Here is a 23,794-nt window from a genome sequence, read left to right on the forward strand (position 1 = left end):
ACATAAGATCTATCAGTTTCCACATTTTACCTCCCACAGTTATTGTGAAAATTTTTGATCATTTATGTGAAGCAGCCAGCCAGCACAATGCCAGGCACATAGTATGTGCTTGATAAATAGTAGCTATTATGCTTAGTATTAATATTAAATAATTTTTGGTGCATCTCATAATTATCACCATAATTCCCTAATTGTCCTACTGAGCAATGGCTTACACTTTCATTTTTTATGTCAGTTGATGTTTTGAGATGGAATTCTTAAACAGCTTTTATGTTCTTGTTCAAAAAGATTTATTTCTTCCTCTTCCTGATTCTTCTTTCCATCAGTAGTTTATCCTTCACATGGCTAGGGTGATCTGACTCTCATTCTTACAGTATTATGTCACCAAAAGCTATTCAAAGTTAAACTGATAGTTTTTAAAATTTAAAATTTTATGGATAAGACCTCTGGCAGGTCCACTATACTGGAGTCAGCTTTGAATGACTACATGTCTTATGACTTCTATACAAGATCACTAATCTGTTTCAAAATCAGTATTGGTCATATGAACATTCTGTTCATTTTTTTATTTCATTTTTTTGAGATAGTTATATGTTCAATTGCAGTTATAACAAAAAATACAGATAGATCTCATGTATTCTTTATTCACTTTCCTCCAGTTGTAACATTTTGCAAACCTACAGTATATCACAACCAGGATTTAGCATTGATAAAATCCATGGATTTTATTCAGAATTCCATGATTTTACTTGTGCTAGTTAGTGGTGGGTATGTGTGTTTAAAGCTCTATACAGTTTTATCACATATGTAGGTTCATATATACACCACCACATTCAAGATAAACAGCTCCATCACCACAAAACTCTTGTCATGTTGCCTTTTATTTCCACCCCTACCCCCACTGCCCTCCTCTACCATATTCCGTTGGCTTTGAATGGACAAATCAGAGTTTTTTTCAGTTAGCTTCCCTAGAGGGAAAGAAGAATAAGACATCAATAAATGTATTGATAATACAGTTGTTCTTGAAATATTCATGGTTATGTGAAAATTAGAAGCAATTTGAGAGACAGTCTGTAGAAGCAGTAGGGTACTAAAACACTGGGCTTGCAGTCCAAAGACCCCAGTTCTGTCACTTATTAGCTCTATGGCTTTTGGCAGTTGCCCTGACCCTCTCAGAACTTCAGTTTCTTTCTGTAAAATGGGATAAATACCATGTTGTTACAAAGATTCTGTTTGCCAATATATGTGGAAATGCTTGGCAAATTGTTTTACAAATCTAGATGGCCAGTTCCCTTTGTGCTGGTGCAATTATGACTCCCAACTCAGTTGCTAATGATGCTCTTTCTGTTCTATGTTTCTTTTCTTCTTAAGTATGCTTTTTGTTTTGGTTTGTTTTTCATTTCCTTTCTGTTTTTCCTCTCTACCTTCATGTTTCTTTGATGACTTTATCTCATTCTTAGGCTATACCTGCCTATGCTTGGGGCTAAAGATAGGCTGACTCTTGTCTTCAATGATACTTTATATTTTTTGGACACAATGGCAGAGGAGTGTGTAAAGGAAGTTGATGAGGATGTTTGATTTAATGCTTTCCATATTTTCTATATAGTAAGGCTTCCTTTGTCTTTTGTATGTTTAAAGTGCTAGATTTTTTTTTTTTTTTGCTTAGTCTCAGTGTTGGGTTTTTCCATGATTTGTAATATTGCAGACAAGATGATTAAAACCATGGGTTTTAGCTTTAAATCCCCATTCATTTTAGATTAAAAAGAAAATAAGATTTTGAAAGATATGAATAGTATAAAAATTTGACTTAGTTTTAATGTAATTTACTACTCAATTTTATTATATGTTCATATTAAATTATAGTGAGATATTGATTGTTCTCTATTTTAACTCTCTTTAGTTAACTTTTAATGACATATTTAATACACGGATATAACTTCCCCACAAAATGATAAGGTTATACACTGTGCTAAATTCTCTATCATGGCCCTTTATCATCTCCTCAAAAATCTAATCACTTTTATGATTTTGTGTTTTTCCAGACCTTTTTTTTCCCATTCAGAAATGAAGTATTATTTTGTGAGGCTAAAATAATCCATAAATAGTATTATACTATATGTATTGGTATACTTCTCTTTTTCCTTTTTCTTCTAACAGGGTGTAGTGGAACTCTTTCTGTATTAATGTATAGATCTACCTCTCTGTGTGTTATGTAGTATAATATTCTGTAGTATGGACAAACTATAGATTATTAAAGAATGGATCATAATAGTAGTTTCAATGTTGAGTCTAACAGTGAGAAAAATCCCTTTTAGACATCCTACTGTGACCAAAAGGGATATGACATACTTCACTATCACATACTTTCTGTACCTAGTGTAAATTTTTTTATCTTTATCCTTTGCCTGGGTAGGGGGCATGATTTAATTGGCCGATTAGCTGAATGCTTGATATAATGAGCCATGCTAGAGTTTGATCTTAATTTCTATGGCAGTAGATTTTTAATGTGTTTTCCTAACATAGCTTAAATCAGATCTGTTACCTGTGTAGAGTCCTTGTTTTCTCATGTGTAGGGAGCATGTAATTTTTTTTTTGTTAGTCATTCTGTGGGTCTTAGTGCTACCTTAGTTCAACCAGGAGCAGTTAAGAGAAGCACTCTGAGCTGTCTAGTGAAAGATTTACATTTTATTGCATTTATCACCATGTATCTGGAGGATGTTTCATTGTTAGCATTTAATGAACGATGATAATTGGCTTATGTGAAAATAGAAGCAGAAGCCAGTATCCTCCTAAAACTAGTGTGTAAACTCTCTGAAGGCAAGAACTTTTTTTTCTTTTGCTTTACTCACTGCTATTTTCTTAGGATGATAGATTTCTTGCCACATTATAGGTGCTTAATAAATATTTGCTCTATTAATGAATTCTTTATTGCCACTAACATAATTTATTGAAACTATATTTTTGATAATAGCAACACTACAAAGAACATTCTTTGAGTTCAGGCTCATGAATCATTGGGATGGTTTGTTTTAAAATCCCCAAATGCCACTAAAAGAAACTCTCTTCTGTCTTCCTAAATAATTTAGCAGAAACTGCAGGTACTGCTTGCTTACCTAATGAACCCATGAAGTAGGCCTCTAACCTTTGTATGGCTTGCAGTTTAGGTATCTTTGATTTTGGTCCACAAGGGCCTAATAGAGAAAGCTGCTGCTTCTAAGGTTGTAGTAAGACATCCAACATTGTTTTCTTTAGATACATGCCAATAAGTGCTCTAGGGTTTAAAAGGACATATCTGATGTATCCTAGTAAAATGATTAAGAACTCTATGTCTAGAGTTAGCTTGATTATGTTCTAGTCTTGGCTCTGTGACCTTTGGCAAATTACTTAAACAGAGAAAACAAAACCAATCCTAAGCATTAGTGTTCCTACCTGTAGAATGCTCCTTTTTTTATGGGGTTGTTATGAGGACTGAAATGTATAAACATGTAGATTGCTTAGGATAGTGCATGGTACAGAATGAGCTCTCAACAAATGTTAACTACAACTCTGGGAGACTGTTCTTCATTTTTATTTGACCTAGTTATACTATCTCAAAACGGCACTATTCATTTTTTCAGACAAAAGAGGTTATAATAATACATCATCTTTCTGAAATTTTGCTGTCAATCTCATAAATCTAGACCTCAGCTAAGAATGAGAAAGATCCTTTATCCTTATGGGCATCTCCACACTTCTTTGTGTGTTGTTTGGTTCCAGAGAGGATACCAAAAGGGAAGGGGGCATCAGGATCATGAGGTCAAGTGGATGTCCTTCCTGAATCCCTCTAAGGGATCTAGGGATTTTCCCTAGAAGAAAAATTTTTTAAAATTTCACTCAAACACACACACACATTGCTTTGCATAAATGTTGTACCAAATTATAGTTCCACAAGCAGTATAGGAAAATGTCTGTTTTCTGGGCATTATTGTTTTGATCTTTACAGTTTTTAACTGAAAAGAGAATATGATTGTTGTTTTATCTTTTTTTCTTTGCTTATTAGTGATGTTGAATTTTTAAAAATGTTAATTAGCCATTTGTATTTGTTTTATAGTGATTTATGTGTGTATATTTTCTGTTCAGTAGTCTGTCAGGTAGTTCAACTTTTTCTTGTTATTTTACGTATGTTAGGAATGGCAATCTTTTATCATACTTTTGTCATGCATAAAAATACATATATGGGGGATATAATCTCTTTTCATGTATGAAAAAAGTTTTACCAATTTGTTATTTGCCTTTTATTTTTATTTATAATGTTTTTTTTGACATGTAAAGTTTAAAAAGCAATTATGTAATAAAATCTATCCATTTTTTTCCTTTAGGCTTCTCTCCCTAAGAAAGCCTTTCCCATGCCAAGAGTACATGAATATCAACATATAATTTATTCTAGCATTTTTATGTTATCATTTTTTATACATACTTTTAAAATCCGTCTGGAATGTATTATGCAATTTAGTGGGAATCTAATCTCCCTGCCAAAAATGGTGAGCGAGTTGTCTCAGCCCCAGCTTATTACATAATCCATTATTCTCTTGCTAGGCTAATGTACTACCTGTATCTTTAATGATTTTACTGTATAGCAAACCACCTCAAACCTTAGTGACTTAAAACAGCAGTAATTCATTGTTGTTCACTTGGGCAGTTTTGTTGATCTGGGCCATGCTTGGTTGATCTCCACTGGGCTCACTCATGTGTGTCCCTGGTCAGCTGATGGCTCAGCTGGAGACTGGATGGTGTGGGATGTACTTACTCACATATTTGGCAGTTGGCTCACAGTTAGATGGGATCATTGTACCACATGTCTCTCCTGGCCTAGTGGGCTGGCTTGGCATTATTCACACGATAGCTACAGGTCATAATGTACAACTATCATTTTAAGCCTCTGCCATGTGTCTAATTCTCTATAAGTTTTGACCAACCCAGATCAAAAAGATAAGGAAATAAACCCTTCTTTCTTATTGGATGAGTAGAGAATTGTGGGCATTTTTGGTTATCTACCCTACTTTTTTTTTTTTCTTGAACATATACCAAATTAGCAAAATTGTTTAGAAGACAATTTTTTCCCTTCCATAACTCTTAGGCTTAGGTTTTTTATACTTTTGACATCCAAACCTAAATTTTTGTTGTCATTCCAATATTATTTATTCATAATCAATTTGGTCCATGAACTCTGGAGATAATTTATCTTGTAATTAGGTTTGTCAAGAGTTGTTAAAAGCAAAGAGAGTATCTGTACTGTTTTCAGGTTAGTGAGACTGCCTGAATACTACTCACCTGTGCACTTAGTTATGGTCAGTTGTTTTGGGGATGGAATCTGTTATTCAGTCTCCTCGTAGGGCTCCACTTGTTCTGGGTATGCTTCATGGACATGTGACCTGTGCAATCACACAGAACCCCGTGTTTGATTTAAAGCCCTGTGGTTGCCATCTTGAAATTCTTAATACTTTTGAACAAAAGGCCCTCTATTTTCCTTTTGCTCTGGGCCCTTCAAATAATGTAGATGGTCCTGGCCCTGTCAGGATACTAACTAATTTCTGATGAGTAGAATAAGCCAACTGGGAGTTCAGATACAGAAGAGAGTTCAAAAACAGAAAGGCTTTATGACCACCACCCCAGAGCTACCTGTGAGTTCCCCAGAGATGAAGAAAAAAGGGATGCAGTAGACATCAGTGAGAGCAACTCTGGGGGCAGCTTAATGGTTTCTTTCTGGGAAAGGCATCTTGGTTAACTGACCATGAGTGATAAGACTTATCTCATCATTCTGCAGTTAGTTGTTTTCAAGCAGTTGTGGGTACCAGCCTTGTTTTAGACTCCCAACAGGTGGGTCACTGGCTCCAAGATGTGCCATCAGTAATTATGAGTTCTGGTACGCAAGGGGGTCAGCCAACCACCTTTCTCCCTTTTTCAACTGTAAGTCATTCCCAAAACCTGTATTTTTGATTGGCTAGGAACCCCAGAACACACATTTCCACATTGGCATTTAAATCTTACTAGGAGGCCTTTCCCGCATAGTTCTACCTTCCATCCTATCACATTTCATTGAGGGCATCTACCAGGCACCCCTTTCTGAGGTCAGCCTGTGGCTGAAGCAAGGAGAGGAGGCTACGGCTATCACTCTGGGAAAAGCATCTTATGATACTTACATCCTCCAGTGAATGAGGATTTCCCAGTTGCCCATTACAATTTTAATAATTTATTCTAGAATTTGGGAAAAAAAGTCTTCCTTTTTGAAGGAGGTTTCACCTTTACTTCTGGCTTTAAAGGCATAATGTTGAAAGAAAGTAACCATGTCAAGAATTTTTTTGTCAGTGTTTAGAAATCCAGATTTCCTCATGTGTACAACTGGAATGCTGCCTTGTCAGTCTGAATATATTTTTGGAGGACCTAAGAAAGGAAGTAAGGGAAGAGAAGGGAAATTCATGTTTATTGAGCATCTGTTGAGTCTGAGGTAAATTTCATTTATTACTTCAATTAAGAAAACACAATCATCTTGTGAGGGTGGCATTGTTGTTCCCAATCATGGATCCCAAGTTATGGATGAAGAGCTTGAGACTCCAAGCAGGGTTAAGCAACTTGCTGTTACATAGATATTAAGCCATCTATTCCAAAGTCTGTGCTTTAGTATATCTTGTGGTATAGTTAGTCATTTCCACAGGGCAGATAGACATCCTAGGTTTTCTTTAGTGAAACTATAGTCAGGTTAAAGGAAAAGGAGATTCATGTAAACTATTTGTACATATTCATATTATATATATATATAAGTGTATATATATTAGTGGTCATCCAATATTTGTTGGGTATACACCTATCAGAAAGGTAGCAAAAGCTTCTGGAGAGTTCCCTAAAGTATATATTACATCTGAAACTTGAGTATTAGAGGAAGAAGTTTGTTAATGTGTTAACTTATTCTGAAGTTCAATTTCTTTGCTATCAAATTCTAATGCTAATTGCATTTGGAAGAAAAGCTTTGGAAAATAAGTTCTCTTTCATATTATAAAAATTTTATGTGCATTTGTTAGTCAAAGCAGGACTGATTGGCTGAATTGAAATCGGGGACATTTATACTTAGCCTACAGTTTGACTTGTGTTTTGATGCTTTTACGTGTGGTGAGTTTTTTTTTCCTTCCTGTTTGAACACTAACTCTCTGTTGTAGTAAAGGAAAAATGTTTACTAATCTAAAAGTTTGTGTCAGATGACATATGTGTGATGTAATGACTGATAGTCATTAGTGTTCTAGAAAGGCACTTGGCTGATTTTTCTTTTCTGCAAAACAGAGGTTGTATTAAGCATAATTTTAAACAGAGATCCTGTGGTTTGGAGTTTGCTATTTGTTACTTTTTCTGTACTTAAAACTTCCTTCCACTTTGTTTATTTGTATGGTATTGATGTATAAAAATCATTTTAAGTCACGCAGAAGTCTAAGAGCTTTTGGTCCATGACTTTTTAAATGAGCATGATTTTGATGATTTTGGCTGATAACACAAAGGAATATGTGATGAAACATTTAGGCCTACTTTCTTTTTTGCCATTGGCAAGTAAAAACAATACACTGATAGACTGAGAAGGAGGTAATCAGGGATTTAGTTATATTGCTTCATTTGTTTTTCTTCTAACTATTTAAGAGTGAAGAAGACATTCTTTCTCCTCTGAAGGAGATCGAATAAACAGGTGAGAAAGGGGGCATAGGAATTTGCAGCCATATGTTTGGGGATGAATGGAGGTAGTAGGTTAAAAAATGGAGTTTTTGTATTTTTACCCCAAAATTCTACTCTTGGCTATTTATCTAAGAAAATAGCTCACAAAGGAAAAAAATACATCTATCAGGTTGGTTGTTTATAACACTAATCACTATAAACTAGCTTTCCATGGTTAGAAAGTAATTCTTTTTATTGTAGTGCTACCAATTGATATGATCTCATATCATCATTTCATTTAATTATTTTAAAAACCAGAATGATATAAACATCCCAAATAATTGAAAATAGCAGTTGGTATGTAATAAGTTTCAAATAATGAAATAGTTGTATCTATAGTAGATGAGTGTGCAAAGATTTAGAAGGAATATAAAAAATTGAAAATAGTGCACATTTATTTTAGATGACTTTAAATTGTTAAGCCATTTCTGTTAATATTATGATCACAATTTGATAAGCATGAAAATAATTTTTCACAATATGTAAATGTACTTAACACTATTGAACTATATACTTAAAACAGGATAATAAATTTTTTGTTCTGTGTATTTTACCACAATTTTTAAAAGTAATAACTTTTAAAAATGTGAATGTGATCATTTGATGGTATTTTCTGAAGGAAGTATTTTCTCTCTCCTCTGTATACCCTATAAATTCATTTCTCTATTCTCTGAATGTTTAGAACCTCAGATTATTGTTCCATATATGAGTTAGTTTATTCCTATTCACTCAAAAAGGAACAATTAGATAACTGAATGGTAGGCTTGAATGAATATATGAATAAGAGTGAGGATTGTCTTATTCTATCACCTCACTAGTCCCTCAGTGAAACTAGAGGAAAATACAAAGCTCTTCTAAAATTATGTAAATTTTGCTTCCACTAAATCAGAGTCTAGAATATAATCTCCAAAGTGTACTTGTTTTAAGTATATCACTGATATATTCAGTATATGTGTGTGGCTATGACATCTGCTCTGACAGAAATATACTCCAAGACAGAAATATGAGCCATATATCTAATTTAAGTTTTCTAGTAGCCACATTTAAAAAAACAAAATGCAACAAGAAATTAATATCAAGAAATTAATCTTGGTAATGTTTTATTTAACCCTATATATGTAAAATACTATTTCCACATTAATCAAATCAAAATTATCAAGACACTTTCTATTCCTTTCATAGTAAGTATTCATTACATTGTTTAGTTCACATCTGTAGCACATTTCAGGCTCTGAATAGCCATATGTGGCTAGTGGCTTCCTCAGCAGACATTACAGTTCTAGCTACAGATGATTGTGAACTCATAATTTTATGTTGTTTCTTGTAATGTCTCTTGTTTTTTCTTTTTTCTAATCCTTAATTTATTGATTGATTATTTTTAAAAAAGATATTTTATTTATTATTTAGAGAGACAGAGAGAGAAAGAATCTCAAGCAGACTACCTGCTGAGCAGGGAGCCTGATTTGGGGCTATATCTCAGGACCCTGAGGGATGCCTGGGTAGCTCAGTGGTGGAGCAACTGTCTTTGGCTGAAGTCGTGATCCCGAGGTCCTGGGATGGAGTCTGGCATTAGGCTCCCTGCAGGAAGCCTGGGCTTTTCCCTCTGCCTATGTCTCTGCCTCTCTCTCTCTGTGTCTCTCATGAATAAATAAATAAATAAACAAATAAAATCTTAATTAAAAGAAAATCTTAGGACTCTGAGATCATGACCTGAGCAGAAACCAAGAATCACATACTTAACAAACTAAGCCACCCATGGCTTATTTTGTATTTTATTTTTTAAAGATTTATTTTTATTTTTTAAAGATTTATTTATTTATTTATTTATTTATTTATTTATTTATTTATTTATTTATTTATTTTAGAGAGAGATCATGCAAATAGGGGGAGGGGCAGAGGGAATCTCAGACTCCCTGCTGAGTGCGGAGCCTTATTCTGGGCTCCATCTCCTGACCCTGCAATCATGACCTGAGCCCCCCAGCCATTCATCCTTTAATTGTTTTAAATTCTAGTTCATGATAAGTGTCATTGATGCAATGATTTTCACTTACTTGTTGTGAATAACAGGCAGTGGGAAGCTCTCTTAGATGGTTAGGGGACTACCAGGAATCTTTGCACACATAAACCATGCCTTCAGGTATTGTTGAAAACACACTCACACAGATACACACACATAGCAAATTTAATGTCAACAGACTTGGGTCCTAGTTCTAGCCCTTTATGTTTCTTTGACTTTGGGCATGTCACTTGGCTTCTTCACTTTTATCTTTGGACCCCTTAGAACCTGTCTGATAGGCATCCAGTATGGCACTTACTTCTAGTAAAACTTTTAATAAATATTTATTATATCTGCATAATAGTTAAAGCAACGGACTCTTAAATTTCCATCAATTCAGAATTTCAGAAACAAATGGGCCGTTAGGGTCATTTAGTGCCAGCCTGGAGTGTGTTTTTGGCCAATCAACATTTGTTTGGTGGACGCTAATGATAGTGATCGAAGTAACAGGGCTTTTTGAAACTGAATTACTTTTCAAAGAAGATATACAAGTGCAGAACATTATTATGACATTGGAGTTATGCTTCCCTGGGTTTACGTATGTAGCACTAATTGACATTAATGGAAGGTGTACATAAATCAAGAGGAAAACATACCCATTCATATATAAAAACGTTCTATTCTTAATATCCATCTGGTATGCTTTAGTTCCCTGGGGCATATGGTTTTTTTTTTTATAAACTGAATGCATACCTCTTTATCTGCATTTTCATCAGTTGGTATTTGGTTTTTTTGCTTGCTAGTATTAGTTTGAACACCCACTTAGATTGTAAAGTCAGTATTAGGAGTTTATTTTGGCAAATTTTTCAGATTCATAAATTTGATCATCTGATATAAAATATTCTAAACCAAAAGTAATCAGGTGTACCTCTTCTGCTAAAATTTCTATTTGTTGTTTGATCTTTTTAAAATAATTAGTCCTTTGAGATATACTCAGAAACAAGATGTTTCTAATATTACAATAAAACTATTAATGAACCCATTAGAAGGAAATGAAAATCTTATCTTTTTTGTGTCAGTGATGAGAGAAAAAATATATAAGTGGCCTCTAATTATCTGTAATTGTATGAGTTTTCTTTCATTTATGTTATCTATCTTCCTGTTTAATGCTATCTAGCACAATTATTCCTTTTGTATTAGTTTTCTGTAAGTGGGGTTCTGAATGGTTTGAATTGTGAATTAACAATGATCACCATACTCTTAACCCTCCTCTGTTCTTTCCTTCCCTTCCCCCACTTTCTTTCTTTCTCTCAGTTAAGAAAAACAAAGCCAGAGAGATTATTTTATGATATTGCTTAACAAAATAAAGAGATGTATTGTCTTTATAGGATTATCTGTGAACATCTAAGTAGTTATATCAATACTGATATGTGTCCTTGTCTATTAATATCCAGAAGGCTAATAGTGCCCTAAGTGTTGTTTGAAAGTACCAAATGTATGTTGGCAAATTGAATTTAGATTAAAAAAAAAAAGTACCAAATGTAACCAAAGATAAATTGAGGTGATATATTTTTAAAAAGATAATTTGTGAGACTCAGCTGTATATTCAGGAACAAGGTAGTAATAGATAAAATTGATTTAATCTGATTAAAATAAATGAATTTTGAACACTGGACTTTATTTATTTTTTACTTTTTTTTCAAATTCCAAAAAGCCTTTATTACATACAGATTCAGTCCTTCCTGGCTGCTGCTTCCCTCATGGCTGCCAGGACATTGCTCAGCTCCTCTCTCTTTCTCCTGGCACGGATGTGTGTCCCCACTCTTTTCTCAATGAACGTGAGGGTACTTTTGTCCTCAGAGACCTTGAATCCCCATGGCACTCTGCTCCTGAGGGGTGAAGCTGCATACCTCTCAGATCATGTCCTACCCAAACTTGGTGTGCTCCGTGAGGCACACAGTGTGCTGTCAGCAGAGGCTGCATCACATTGTGGCCCTTGTTGAGGCCCATAGCCCTAGGGTAGTGCAGAGCCATGGCTGCTTGCTGCTCCTCTGTGGCTCCTAAGGCAGAAGGAACATTGGACTGTAAGATATTTAAATATGTTGTAACTGTACTTGGGAATAATTAGTTAGAATGTTGTACAATAAAATCAGCAGATATGTAACTTCACTATTTTCCCTGATGGACTACCCTATATTGTTGTTTTTAGATTTTCTTTTATATGACTTCTAAATCTCTTTCAGAGAATTTCAGGAAAATCCACCACCCTTCCTACTCAGATATTGATTCTTTACCCCCATCTAGGATTGGCTTCTAGTCAGCACTTAATATGCTTGTTTAGTCGATTCCTCATTTGGAATGATGGCCTCAAAGGCTATAGTCTTGAAGAGGTTTTTTTTTCTATGGAAGTGATAGATTTTTCATGGGCCATCTCTCCCTGCATTTTATCCCGCTTTTGTGATACAAGGTGAAAGTATATAAGAGGATCAGCTCTTGCTAGTTGAGGCCATGGACTCAAGGAAGCTCACAAGTCCTGGTCTTTATGATCTAATGTGTCAACTTCTTGTTTGACATATTAGATAAGACTAATCTTCTGAATGTAATTAACTGAATTTTTAATTTGTTTTTGTCCTATCCCATTCTGAGACCTTCAGGGGATCTCCTTTGTCTGTCTGGTTGAGACTTCTGTCTCTGGCATTCAAAGATCTCTGAAGAATGGGACCCAGCTCCTCCTGATCTTAACTCTCATTTCTGCAAGACATACATGCCAGTCAAGTTAACCTATTCTCTTAAAAAAAAAAAAAACTTTTATTGGTGTATAATTTTCATACTACAAAATTCATCCATGGGAATCTACCATTTAATGAATTTTAGTGTATTCATAGAGTTGTGCAAATATCAGTTCAATATAGTTTTAGAACATTACCATTATCCTCTAAAACTCCCTTATGCCCATTTGTACTTAATCCCCCCTTCCACCCCTAACACCAAGAAACTACTAATCTACTTTTTGTTTAAGTTGGTCTTTTTTGGATATTTAATATAGTTAGAATTGTACAATAATTAGTCTTTTGGATCTGAGTCTGTTACCTAACATAATGTTGAGGTTCATCCATGTTGTAGAATGTGTCAGCAGTTTGTTCCTTTTAATTGTTGAATAGCATCTCATTGTATGAATACACTACATTTTGTTTTTAACCAGTTGATAGGTGAATTGTTTTCATTTTTGACTAATAAATGAATAATGCTGCTGTGAACATTTATCATATGTCGTTGTGGATATATATTTTGTTTGTTTTTGGTAGATTATTGAGAGTAGACTTGCAGCATCATATGTAAATTTTTGTTTAACTTTTTATGTCATACTTTTTCCTCAGTGTTGTATCATTTTCTATTTCCATTAGCAGTATATGAGGATTTCTTCCTCTTCTTCAAGATCAGTCCTTCACTTGACCTTTTTCATCTTCCACTAGTTTCTGGAATAATAACTTACTCATCATTTATTCTGACTGTTATATTTTTTTATCTCTCCCTTTCCCTGTTCCTTCCTTATAGCCTATAGACGTGTTGAGGTTTATCCTGGCACAGATTTGCCTCCTGCAACTTTTCTTTGTATTTCTCTTCTACATGTAACCCATTCTTCCTTTTTTCCCTCTGCACACTTGTCTCATCAGAAAACTACTTTTCTACTTTATTCTCTCATTTTCCATTTCATTTATCTGTCCCCTTTATATTGTGTTAAAAAACCTGCATATATGAACTCTATTAACAAATTTTTAAGCATACAGAATAGTTTTGTTGACAGTATGCACATTGTGGTACAGAATATCTCTAGAACTTTTTCATTTTGCATGACTGAAATTCTACCCACTGCACCGGACCTCCCCTTTCCACCCCATTCTGCTTCTATTCTTGGCACCCACCATTTTACTTTCTGCTTCTGTGAGTTTGATTACTTTAGATGTCTCATATAAGTGGAATCATGTAGTATTTTTTCTTCTGTGATTGGCTTATTCCACTTAACATAATGTCCTCAAAGTTCCATCCATGTTTTCACAAATGGCAGAATTTCCTTCTTTAGGAATATAACATATGTTACATCATATAATACTATTACTATATATTATATACATATTTATGCATATATACATACAATAATACTATATATTATATGCATATTTACATATATTATATACAAACCCCCCCACATTTTTTTTTAATTCCTCTGTTCACAGACATTTAGATTGTTTCCATATCTTGGGTACTGTGAATAATGCTGCAATGAAAATGGGAGTGCAGATATCTCTTTGAAATAATGATTTTGGTTCTTTTGGATAAATACTCAAGAGTGGGACCTCTGGATCATATTGTAGTTTTATTTTAAATCTTTTGAGGAGCCTCTATACTGTTTTCCATAATGGCTATACCATTTTTCATGCAACTAATAGTGTACAAGTGTTCCAGTTTCTCTACATCCTTGCCAACATTGATTTTTTTTTTGATAATGGCCCTCCTGATAGGTATTTATTATCAGATTGTAGGAGTTCTTTGTATCTTTTGAATATAGCCCCTTATTTATATATGTAATATGTGAATATTTTTTTTCCATTCCATAGATTGCCTTTCACTCTGTTGATTATTTCCTTTGCTGTGCGGAAGCTTCTTCATTTGATATAGTCCTATTTTTGCTTTTGTTACCTATGCTATTGGTGTCCTATCCAGTAACTCACTGCCAGGTCCAATGTTATGAGAGATAATACATTGACTCTGTAGATCACTTTGGGTAGTATGGATATTTTGACAGTATTAAGTCTTTCACTCCATGAACATGGAATATCTTTACCATTATTTGTCTTTCATTATCCTTTCACTTTTAATATGGTTTTTGCCCCTGTTGCTGTTGCCTCTGACCTTCTTTTTTTTAAATATTTATTTATTTATGATAGTCACACACACACAGAGAGAGAGGCAGAGACACAGGCAGAGGGAGAAGCAGGCTCCATGCACCGGGAGCCCAACGTGGGATTCGATCCTGGGTCTCCAGGATCGTGCCCTGGGCCAAAGGCAGACGCTAAACCACTGCGCCACCCAGGATCCCTGCCTCTGACCTTCTGATTGCCAAATCCATTAAATATTATTTTCGTTATAATATTACACAGTCTTTTAAAAATTTATATTTATTTATTTGAGAGAGAGTGTGAATGAGAGAGCACGAGCAGGGGGAGGGGCAGAGAGAGAGAAAAAGAGAATCCCAAGCAGACTTCCCACTAAGTGTGGAGTGCCACTCAGGGCTTGTTCTCAAGACACTCATGACCTGAGCTGAAATCAAGGGTCAGGAGCTCAATTGGCTGAGCCACCCAGGCACCCCTCTACCATGTTTAATTTTGTCATCCAATCATAACTTTTTTGAAAGCTTCCTTGGCTGTCTTAATGTATAACCATTCTTACAACTGTTTTTTACTGTCTTCATAGACTACTTTTACTTCTGCCTTTATTTTTATTTTTTTTTTAATTTTTATTTATCTATGATAGTCACACACAGAGAGAGAGAGAGGCAGAGACACAGGCAGAGGGAGAAGCAGGCTCCATGCACCAGGAGCCCGATGTGGGATTCGATCCTGGGTCTCCAGGATCGAGCTCTGGGCCAAAGGCAGGCGCCAAACCGCTGCGCCACCCAGGAATCCCTTACTTCTGCCTTTAAATGTTGATGTATACCATTGACCTACTGCTCTTCTCTCTTAACATGCTATGTCCAGATTATTTCCATATGATTCATATATTCCTTATGGGACATTTTGGTGTTTACTCATGTTTAAAATCCTGTGTTAGGCACTGTGAGGGGATAGGTGATAAAAATTAACCAAAAATATCTCTACTTACTTCTGTATTCAGTGAATATATGTTTCAAGTAGGATATCCCATCTCATCATACAAAAAAAATATGTTCATAACCCATTTAATTAATTGCATATACCACTGAGGGATCATGACTCATTGAGAAACATTGAGGATAGAGTAGAAAACAGGTCTGAAGACTGAGCCTAGTGGTCCTTCAATTGTTTTTTTTTTTTTTTTTTTAATTTTTTTTTTTTAATTTTTTATTTATTTATGATAGTCACAGAGAGAGAGAGAGGCAGAGACACAGGCGGAGGGAGAAGCAGGCTCCATGCACCGGGAGCCTGATGTGGGATTCGATCCTGGGTCTCCAGGATCGCGCCCTGGGCCAAAGGCAGGCGCCAAACCACTGCGCCACCCAGGGATCCCCTTCAATTGTTTAAAGCCCACTAGGGATTGCTCGTCCCTGACGTAACTGGTCTAGACAAAAAATACTATTTAAAATTATTTTACTTACTGTAAAATAATATATAATCTGACTTCTTTTTTTCCATTGGATTTTGGGGTACTATTTTCTCTTTCTTTCTTTTCCTGATTTGTAATAGCCCTGCTGATTTCTAATTTACTAGTTCTAGAGGTTTAGCAGGTTACCAAGTTTGTTTGATATATATATTAAGAACAGCGAGTGCTAAGCAGAGGCCTAAACTTCTTATTAGTGCTTTATGTAAATTTGTTTTAGGACATGGGTTTTATTTATGAATCTATTTTGGGACTTCAGTCATATTCTGCTTTTACTGTCTTCACTAACCCCTCATAAATTCTTTTTTTAAAGGTTTTCTTAAGTAATCTCTATACCTAACGTGGGGCTCAAACTTACAACCCCAAGATCGAGAGTCACATACTCTACCAACTGAGCCAGCTAGGCTCTCTCCTTCATAATTCTTCTTAATTATTTTGGATGGATGACATTACCAGAGGTCTAGATAGCTGGTATTTTACTGAATGTACATACTTCACATACATCTGTATACAGACACACATTCTTTTAGTTTGTTAGTGTGGAATCAGAAAAGACCCCGAATAGCCAGGGGAATTTTAAAAAAGAAAACCATAGCTGGGGGCATCACAATGCCAGATTTCAGATTGTACTACAAAGCTGTGGTCATCAAGACAGTGTGGTACTGGCACAAAAACAGACACATAGATCAATGGAACAGAATAGAGAACCCAGAAGTGGACCCTGAAATGTACGGTCATCTAATATTCGATAAAGGAGGAAAGACTATCCATTGGAAGAAAGACAGTCTCTTCAATAAATGGTGCTGGGAAAATTGGACATCCACATGCAGAAGAATGAAACTGGACCACTCTCTTTCACCATACACAAAGATAAACTCAAAATGGATGAGAGATCTAAATGTGAGACAAGATTCCATCAAAATCCTAGAGGAGAACACAGGCAACACCCTTTTTGAACTTGGCCACAGTAACTTCTTGCAAGATACATCCACAAAGGCAAAAGAAACAAAAGCAAAAATGAACTATTGGGACTTCATCAAGATAAGAAGCTTTTGCACAGCAAAGGATACAGTCAACAAAACTAAAAGACAACCTACAGAATGGGAGAAGATATTTGCAAATGACATATCAGATAAAGGGCTAGTTTCCAAAATCTATAAAGAACTTATTAAACTCAACACCAAAGAAACAAACAATCCAATCATGAAATGGGCAAAAGACATGAAGAGAAATCTCACAGAGGAAGACATGGACATGGCCAACAAGCACATGAGAAAATGCTCTGCATCACTTGCCATCAGGGAAATACAGATCAAAACCACAATGAGATACCACCTCACACCAGTGAGAATGGGGAAAATTAACAAGGCAGGAAACAACAAATGTTGGAGAGGATGCGGAGAAAAGGGAACCCTCTTACACTGTTGGTGGGAATGTGAACTGGTGCAGCCACTCTGGAAAACTGTGTGGAGGTTCCTCAAAGAGTTAAAAATAGACCTGCCCTACGACCCAGCAATTGCACTGTTGGGGATTTACCCCAAAGATTCAGATGCAATGAAACGTCGGGACACCTGCACCCCGATGTTTCTATCAGCAATGGCCACAATAGCCAAACTGTGGAAGGAGCCTCGGTGTCCATCGAAAGATGAATGGATAAAGAAGATGTGGTTTATGTATACAATGGAATATTACTCAGCAATTAGAAACGACAAATACCCACCATTTGCTTCAACGTGGATGGAACTGGAGGGTATTATGCTGAGTGAAATAAGTCAATCGGAGAAGGACAAACAGTGTATGTTCTCATTCATTTGGGGAATATGAATAATAGTGAAAGGGAATATAAAGGAAGGGAAAAGAAATGTTGGGAAATATCAGGAAGGGAGACAGAACATAAAGACTCCTAACTCGGGGAAACGAACTAGGGGTGGTGGAAGGGGAGGAGGGCGGGTGTTGGAGGGGAATGGGTGACGGGCACTGAGGTGGACACTTGACGGGATGAGCACTGGGTGTTTTTCTGTATGTTGGTAAATTAAACACCAATAAAAGTTAATTAAAAAAAAAAAAAAAGAAGATGTGGTTTATGTATACAATGGAATATTACTCAGCCATTAGAAACGACAAATACCCACCATTTGCTTCAACGTGGATGGAACTGGAGGGTATTATGCTGAGTGAAGTAAGTCAATCGGAGAAGGACAAACAGTGTATGTTCTCATTCATTTGGGGAATATGAATAATAGTGAAAGGGAATATAAAGGAAGGGAAAAGAAATGTTGGGAAATATCAGGAAGGGAGACAGAACATAAAGACTCCTAACTCGGGGAAATGAACTAGGGGTGGTGGAAGGGGAGGAGGGCGGGTGTTGGAGGGGAATGGGTGACGGGCACTGAGGTGGACACTTGACGGGATGAGCACTGGGTGTTTTTCTGTATGTTGGTAAATTGAACACCAATAAAAGTTAATTAAAAAAAATAAATAAATAAAATAAAAAAAAATAAAGTTTTCACTCTTAGAAAATGAACTGAAAACAATTTCCAAAGTTAGACCTGGTGTGATACTTCACTACTGCCATAATGATATTCTTTGCTGGTTCTGAATAAATGAATATCGTTTGCTCCAAAGTACTAGTCAGAAAAAAATGTGTGCTGTGATAACATAGCATTAATATGAAATTAGACATTTGATGTAGACACAAGATGCAAATACATTATAACAACCTAGAGCACAGGTATTTTTTCTATGCTAACCAAGTTTCCCACTCTTGAGAATTTCTTCTTCCATTTATGAAGAGTTCCTGCTGATTGACAATGAACTGAATCTTTTCTCCTTGAAGCTACTCTTACTTTGGAAATTTCCCTTGAAGTAAAGGAGCCAGGTACATAAATAATCTGGCTCAGAAAATCTGAATAGCTTTTAAGCTTCAGGCAAGCTAAAGGCAATATTTGATGATGAAGCTGAGTTTTGTTTGTAATTTTTAAGTTGGGTGAAGTGATACAGAGAGTGCCTTTGACATTTGTACCATTTAGGTAGTTCAGAACATCATATTTAAAAGAAGACTTGCGTTGGCACATTTTTAATTTAGAAAAGAAGATAAAATTATGTAGGAGGTTAAATTTGGGTTGTGCACATGTAGAAGTGAACCACAGAAGAATTTAGAATTTTCTTTTTTCCCCACCTCATATACCTCAAGTATAATGCAGGCCCTATGTATACATAAGGGAATAATTAAATACAGAAATGGAGCCTACTTGTTAGCCAGAAAGGATGCCTGGAACATGTGGATAAGCTTGGATATTTGTCTAATGTTAATTGGAATATTGGTTTTCAGTTGAAGATGCCAAATCTTCAGAAAAGTAATTGGATTTAGCTTCCTATTTAGCAAACTACTTCAAATCCCTGAAGTATCCCACATCCGAAACTAATTTTTCTTGATTGTATCAAGTTTAGTCATGAACAGAACAAGGGTTGACATAGTTTTTTAATATTTAAAATATTTCTTGACAAGGTTTCAACACTCTTGCTTGTCCACAAACCTTGTTAGGTTCACTAACGACAGATGAAATCTTAGGTTCTATGGAACCAGTTTTACAACTTTGCAAAACTGTCTTCTTAAAATAAGCGAATTTATTCCTTTTTCCTATACATTTAGGTTTAAACTCAAGTTTTAATCAGATTTCAAGAAATAACACAAAAATGGTATATCTCTTACTGCTTTTTATATAAATGTATATGTGTGCTTAATATAGCTCCTTTAGATTCAGCCTAGGAAATATATTTTGTGGTGATTCTTAAGTCTTGAAAGTGTTATCCAGACTACAAATGTTTAATGTGTGTCAAAATATTTTAAAATAGTTTTAAAAACTTAAGAAAGAATAGGATATTTTATTGAAATTCAGGGATTAAAAGATTAAGATATTACTCTATCAAATATTTATTGAGCAACTATTTATCAATTTCTTTGTGATTGGAAAAGTTATATAAAACTGTTTATGATATGACTGATAACTGCAAGGAACACGACTTTCCTATAGTGATGATAATTATAAAGATAGACAAATATTACCTTTTAGTCTGGTCTTCTGCCATTGAAGATGATAAATATTCAAAAAGATACAGTGATCCTTAAGTGAACTATGAGCAGATGTGTCATATATAATTTTTTAGTTAAAATGTTTTAGATGAGGATCATTATACTTGATGTTAACAGTGACTAATAGGAGCTATAATAACTCAACAATAGATTATTTTAATTTTTTTGTACTAGGACCCATCTTGTTAGAAAAAATTTGTAGCCATGCTTCTATGTCATTTTTCTTATAGGACCTCAAAGTTATTTAGCAGACAAGTACTGTGCATTTCAGTTGAAGTGGATTTTTAATCTGGTTTTAGTCTCTTTCCTGGATAAAAATAACTACCAGATCTAATGTTTACTCTTGTGCCCCACTGCCTAGCACAGAGCCTGGTATGGCACATAGTAGGGCACAACACATTATTTTTTGAACTTGATGGTCCTGCCCCAATGGTAGTTAGTTAGCATTTCTTCAGGGAGCTTCTGAAGGCATGCTTTATGTCTCTGCCAAAAATTTCCTCTGGGACCAGGATATTATTTTGCTAATGAGATATGTACTTTACAACTTGCATATTTAGACCTAACTCATTCCCACTCCGGGAGTTGAACAGTCATTGCAGGTACTATGGGCAATGCTTCTAATCCTCCTTTGCTATGATTATGTTTTCACTATTGAGTTGTTTGAGAACTCTGTTTTGTCACTGTGGAATTTTTATGATCTCTTTGTACTTAGAAAGCAATTATCATCTTGGAACAAGAATAGGCTCTATCATCTTTCTGGTGTTAACTAATGAGTGTTTGAAAGGTTTATGCTGTATATCATTTGAGGTAAGTTATTTTTTACATTCCAATTAGGTTTTACAGTTCTTTTTTAAATGTGTTTTTCATGAGCCTGAATCATAGATTCTGATGAGGTACTTTATTTTACCAGATTTTCATTTCTAGCTTGATAGTGTTCTCCTTGATTTTGGCTTTTATTCTTAAAATAAAAATTATTTACCATAAAGTCTTAAAAGCTGATGGCTGCAATGTTTAGTATACTTTAATAGGGATGCTAGGAAATAATTGGTTACCTAGTACCTAGGAAAAGAGCCAGTTTTTCACTATGAATTAGTTCTTCTGGATTCCTCATAGTCCACACTAGGTTATGAGCTAAATGACAGTTCCTTTAGCCTCCAATCAAGTACAGGTCCAGATACAATACAATATGTTTCAATAGTAAATGGAGGGAGAACCAGGCATTCCTATAACTCTCAGTGCTTGAGAAATCTTACAGGCTCACTTCTACTCTCAGCCATTATAACTTTCAGCTTTGTCAAGATGGAGAGTCCACTGGGACCATGAATGATCATTTAGTTAATCATTCCCTTAGTAAGATCTAGGTTGAGTTTAATTTTTGTTTTGAATTTCTTTTTTTTTCTAAATAAAAATTTGTTTTCTTAGGAGAGACTTCTATAATAGTAATTACCAGTTCAAAGAATAGGGACATTTTAAGGCTATAATCTGAATGACCAGGTAATTGCTAATTTTGTGAGTAGATAGTGCCATCAGCAGCATAGAATGTGCAAGAGGGATTCTTTAATTTTTCCCTGATGGTATCTTCCCTAGTAGATACATCAGGATAACTATTTCATGAGCACCTTACAGGGAATCTGCAAAAGAATGTGTCTATATAGTCCTGTGCTAGACCACCCAGTCCAATTAAAGAGAGCAAAGAGTTGCATATGGAAACACACAGGGAATACTGTTACAAATAGCTAAAGAGAGGGGCTGGCCATTGGCTCTTTGCTTACAGTGAATTAAAAACCAAACCAAACCAAACCCAGCTTAAGTGAACTATGAGCAGATGTGTCATATATAATTTTTTAGTTAAAATATTTTAGATGAAGATCATTGTACTTGATGCTAAAAGTGACTAATAGGAGCTATAATAACTCAACAATAGATTATTTTAATTTTTTTGTACTAGGACCCATCTTGTTAGAAAAAAATTGTAGCCATGCTTCAATGTCATTTTCCTTCATGGACTAAGAAGGAGGCAGCACATGAGTGCCCCTGCAGTCTTCCCTTATTTGGAATTTAGATCAATTAGTAGGAATTTTTCTGATTGTTTCAGGCCTACAAATATCCCTGTTTGTTAGGAGAGACAGGAGAGAAAGGGGAAAATGACCTAAAAGGGGCAGGCAATGATTGGCTTTTGATTTGATTATATAGTGGAATGACTTTAAGTTATACCCACAAAGAAAACTTTTACAAAAATCTCTTTTAAAACAATCAGAAATAATTTCATTTTATGTACCTTTTGAAAAAATTGTGTTAAATACCATTATGGTGGAAAATTTGTAAAATTCAAACAAATGCAAAACACAAAAATTAAAATGAACGTAATTCCTTATGAACATTCTTTCTCTTTGTGTGTATACATTATTTTATTTTATTTTATTTAAAAAAAATTTTTTTTTAGATTTATTTATTTACCCATTCAGAGAGAGAGAGAGTCAGAGAGAGAAGTGGGCTTCATGCATGGAGCCTGACATGGGACTCGATCCCCGGTCTCCAGGATCACGCCCTGGGCTGTAGGCGGCACTAAACCGCTGCGCAACCGGGGCTGCCCCTGTATACATTATTTTAAAAATTGGGAGGGCAGCCTGGGTGGCTCAGCGGTTTAGCACCGCCTTCAGCCCAAAGCCTGATCCTGGAGACCCGGGATCGAGTCCCAGGTCGGGCTCCCTGCATGGAGCCTGCTTCTCCCTCTGCCTGTGTCTCTGCCTCTCTGCCTCTCTGTCTCTCTGTCTCTCTCTCTCTCTCTCTGTGTGTCTCTCATGAATAAATAAATAAAATCTTTAAAAACAATTGGGATCATTGTATAAAAGATGTGCTTGTGGTCCTTTTTTAAAAATTTCATCTCAGGAATATTTTTCATGGTAGAAATGGTGTTTAAAGCATAGGGACCCCAGTCAAATTCCCTCTTTCTTAGTGGTTTTATATAGTTTGTCTTTGAGCCTTGTTGTGGCATCTTCTTTTACATGTGCTTTCTGAACTCCTGGGTCTAGTCCACAATGCTGTCTTAAACTTTTATTGAGAGTAGTATACTAACCCCCCATAAGTCTCTTACTTTCTACTAGTTTTTCTTTTCAAATGTATACTTGTTCAGTTCCATTTTGGCACATAATGGGCTAAAAGAGTCTTTTGAGGACTGTTCTGTGACATTAACACAATTTATAGTATTGTCTCTTTGGGGAAATTCCTTCTATGAGTTTAAATACCCTACCAATAAACACACTTTTGGAATGTTATAATTAATTTAAGTTGTATACTTCCCATTTTTAGGATTTCATATTCCTATATTTATGGCATTGCAGTTGGCCTTAGTCATCTAGCTCAACCTTCTATTGGGTATAGAAACTCTTCTAATGCACTCTGAGATTGCTAGCAAATAATTTTCATCTCCTATGCCAATTCTGAACAGTTGATGGTGGCTGCCTAAAATGCTGACTTGAGAAGGATTCTGAGGTTTTATTCAGGCTCTAAGGCAAATGTTTCCATAACTGTTTAGCAGAGTCAGTCAAAGGGGTGGGGATTGGGAGTGTTTTAGTATATGCCTGACTATAAGAAAGATTTTCTGGCTGAACAGAATGGGT

General features: G+C 35.3%; 1 protein-coding gene and 1 pseudogene across 15 annotated transcripts in view; one reads left to right on the forward strand and one right to left on the reverse strand.

Annotated features, from left to right (window-relative positions):
- Nucleotides 1–23,794, forward strand: part of BBS9 (Bardet-Biedl syndrome 9) — a 444,745-nt gene that overhangs the window by 242,204 nt on the left and 178,747 nt on the right. Inside the window, exon 21 of one of the 15 annotated variants that reach the window (XM_041727749.1) lies at nt 16,395–16,698. The exons of 13 other annotated variants lie outside the window; for them this stretch is intronic. In XM_041727749.1, the coding sequence (XP_041583683.1) occupies nt 16,395–16,421 (27 nt within the window). In that variant the 3' untranslated portion in view covers nt 16,422–16,698. Of the gene's footprint in view, nt 1–4,358; nt 9,013–16,394; nt 16,699–23,794 lie in introns of those variants that run through there. One more of the 15 variants, XM_041727746.1, reaches the window with a different exon arrangement.
- Nucleotides 9,673–12,359, reverse strand: LOC121474685 (annotated as a pseudogene).

This window comes from Vulpes lagopus, chromosome 13 (genome assembly GCF_018345385.1).
Source record: "Vulpes lagopus strain Blue_001 chromosome 13, ASM1834538v1, whole genome shotgun sequence".
In the NCBI taxonomy this organism is placed as follows: domain Eukaryota; kingdom Metazoa; phylum Chordata; class Mammalia; order Carnivora; family Canidae; genus Vulpes; species Vulpes lagopus.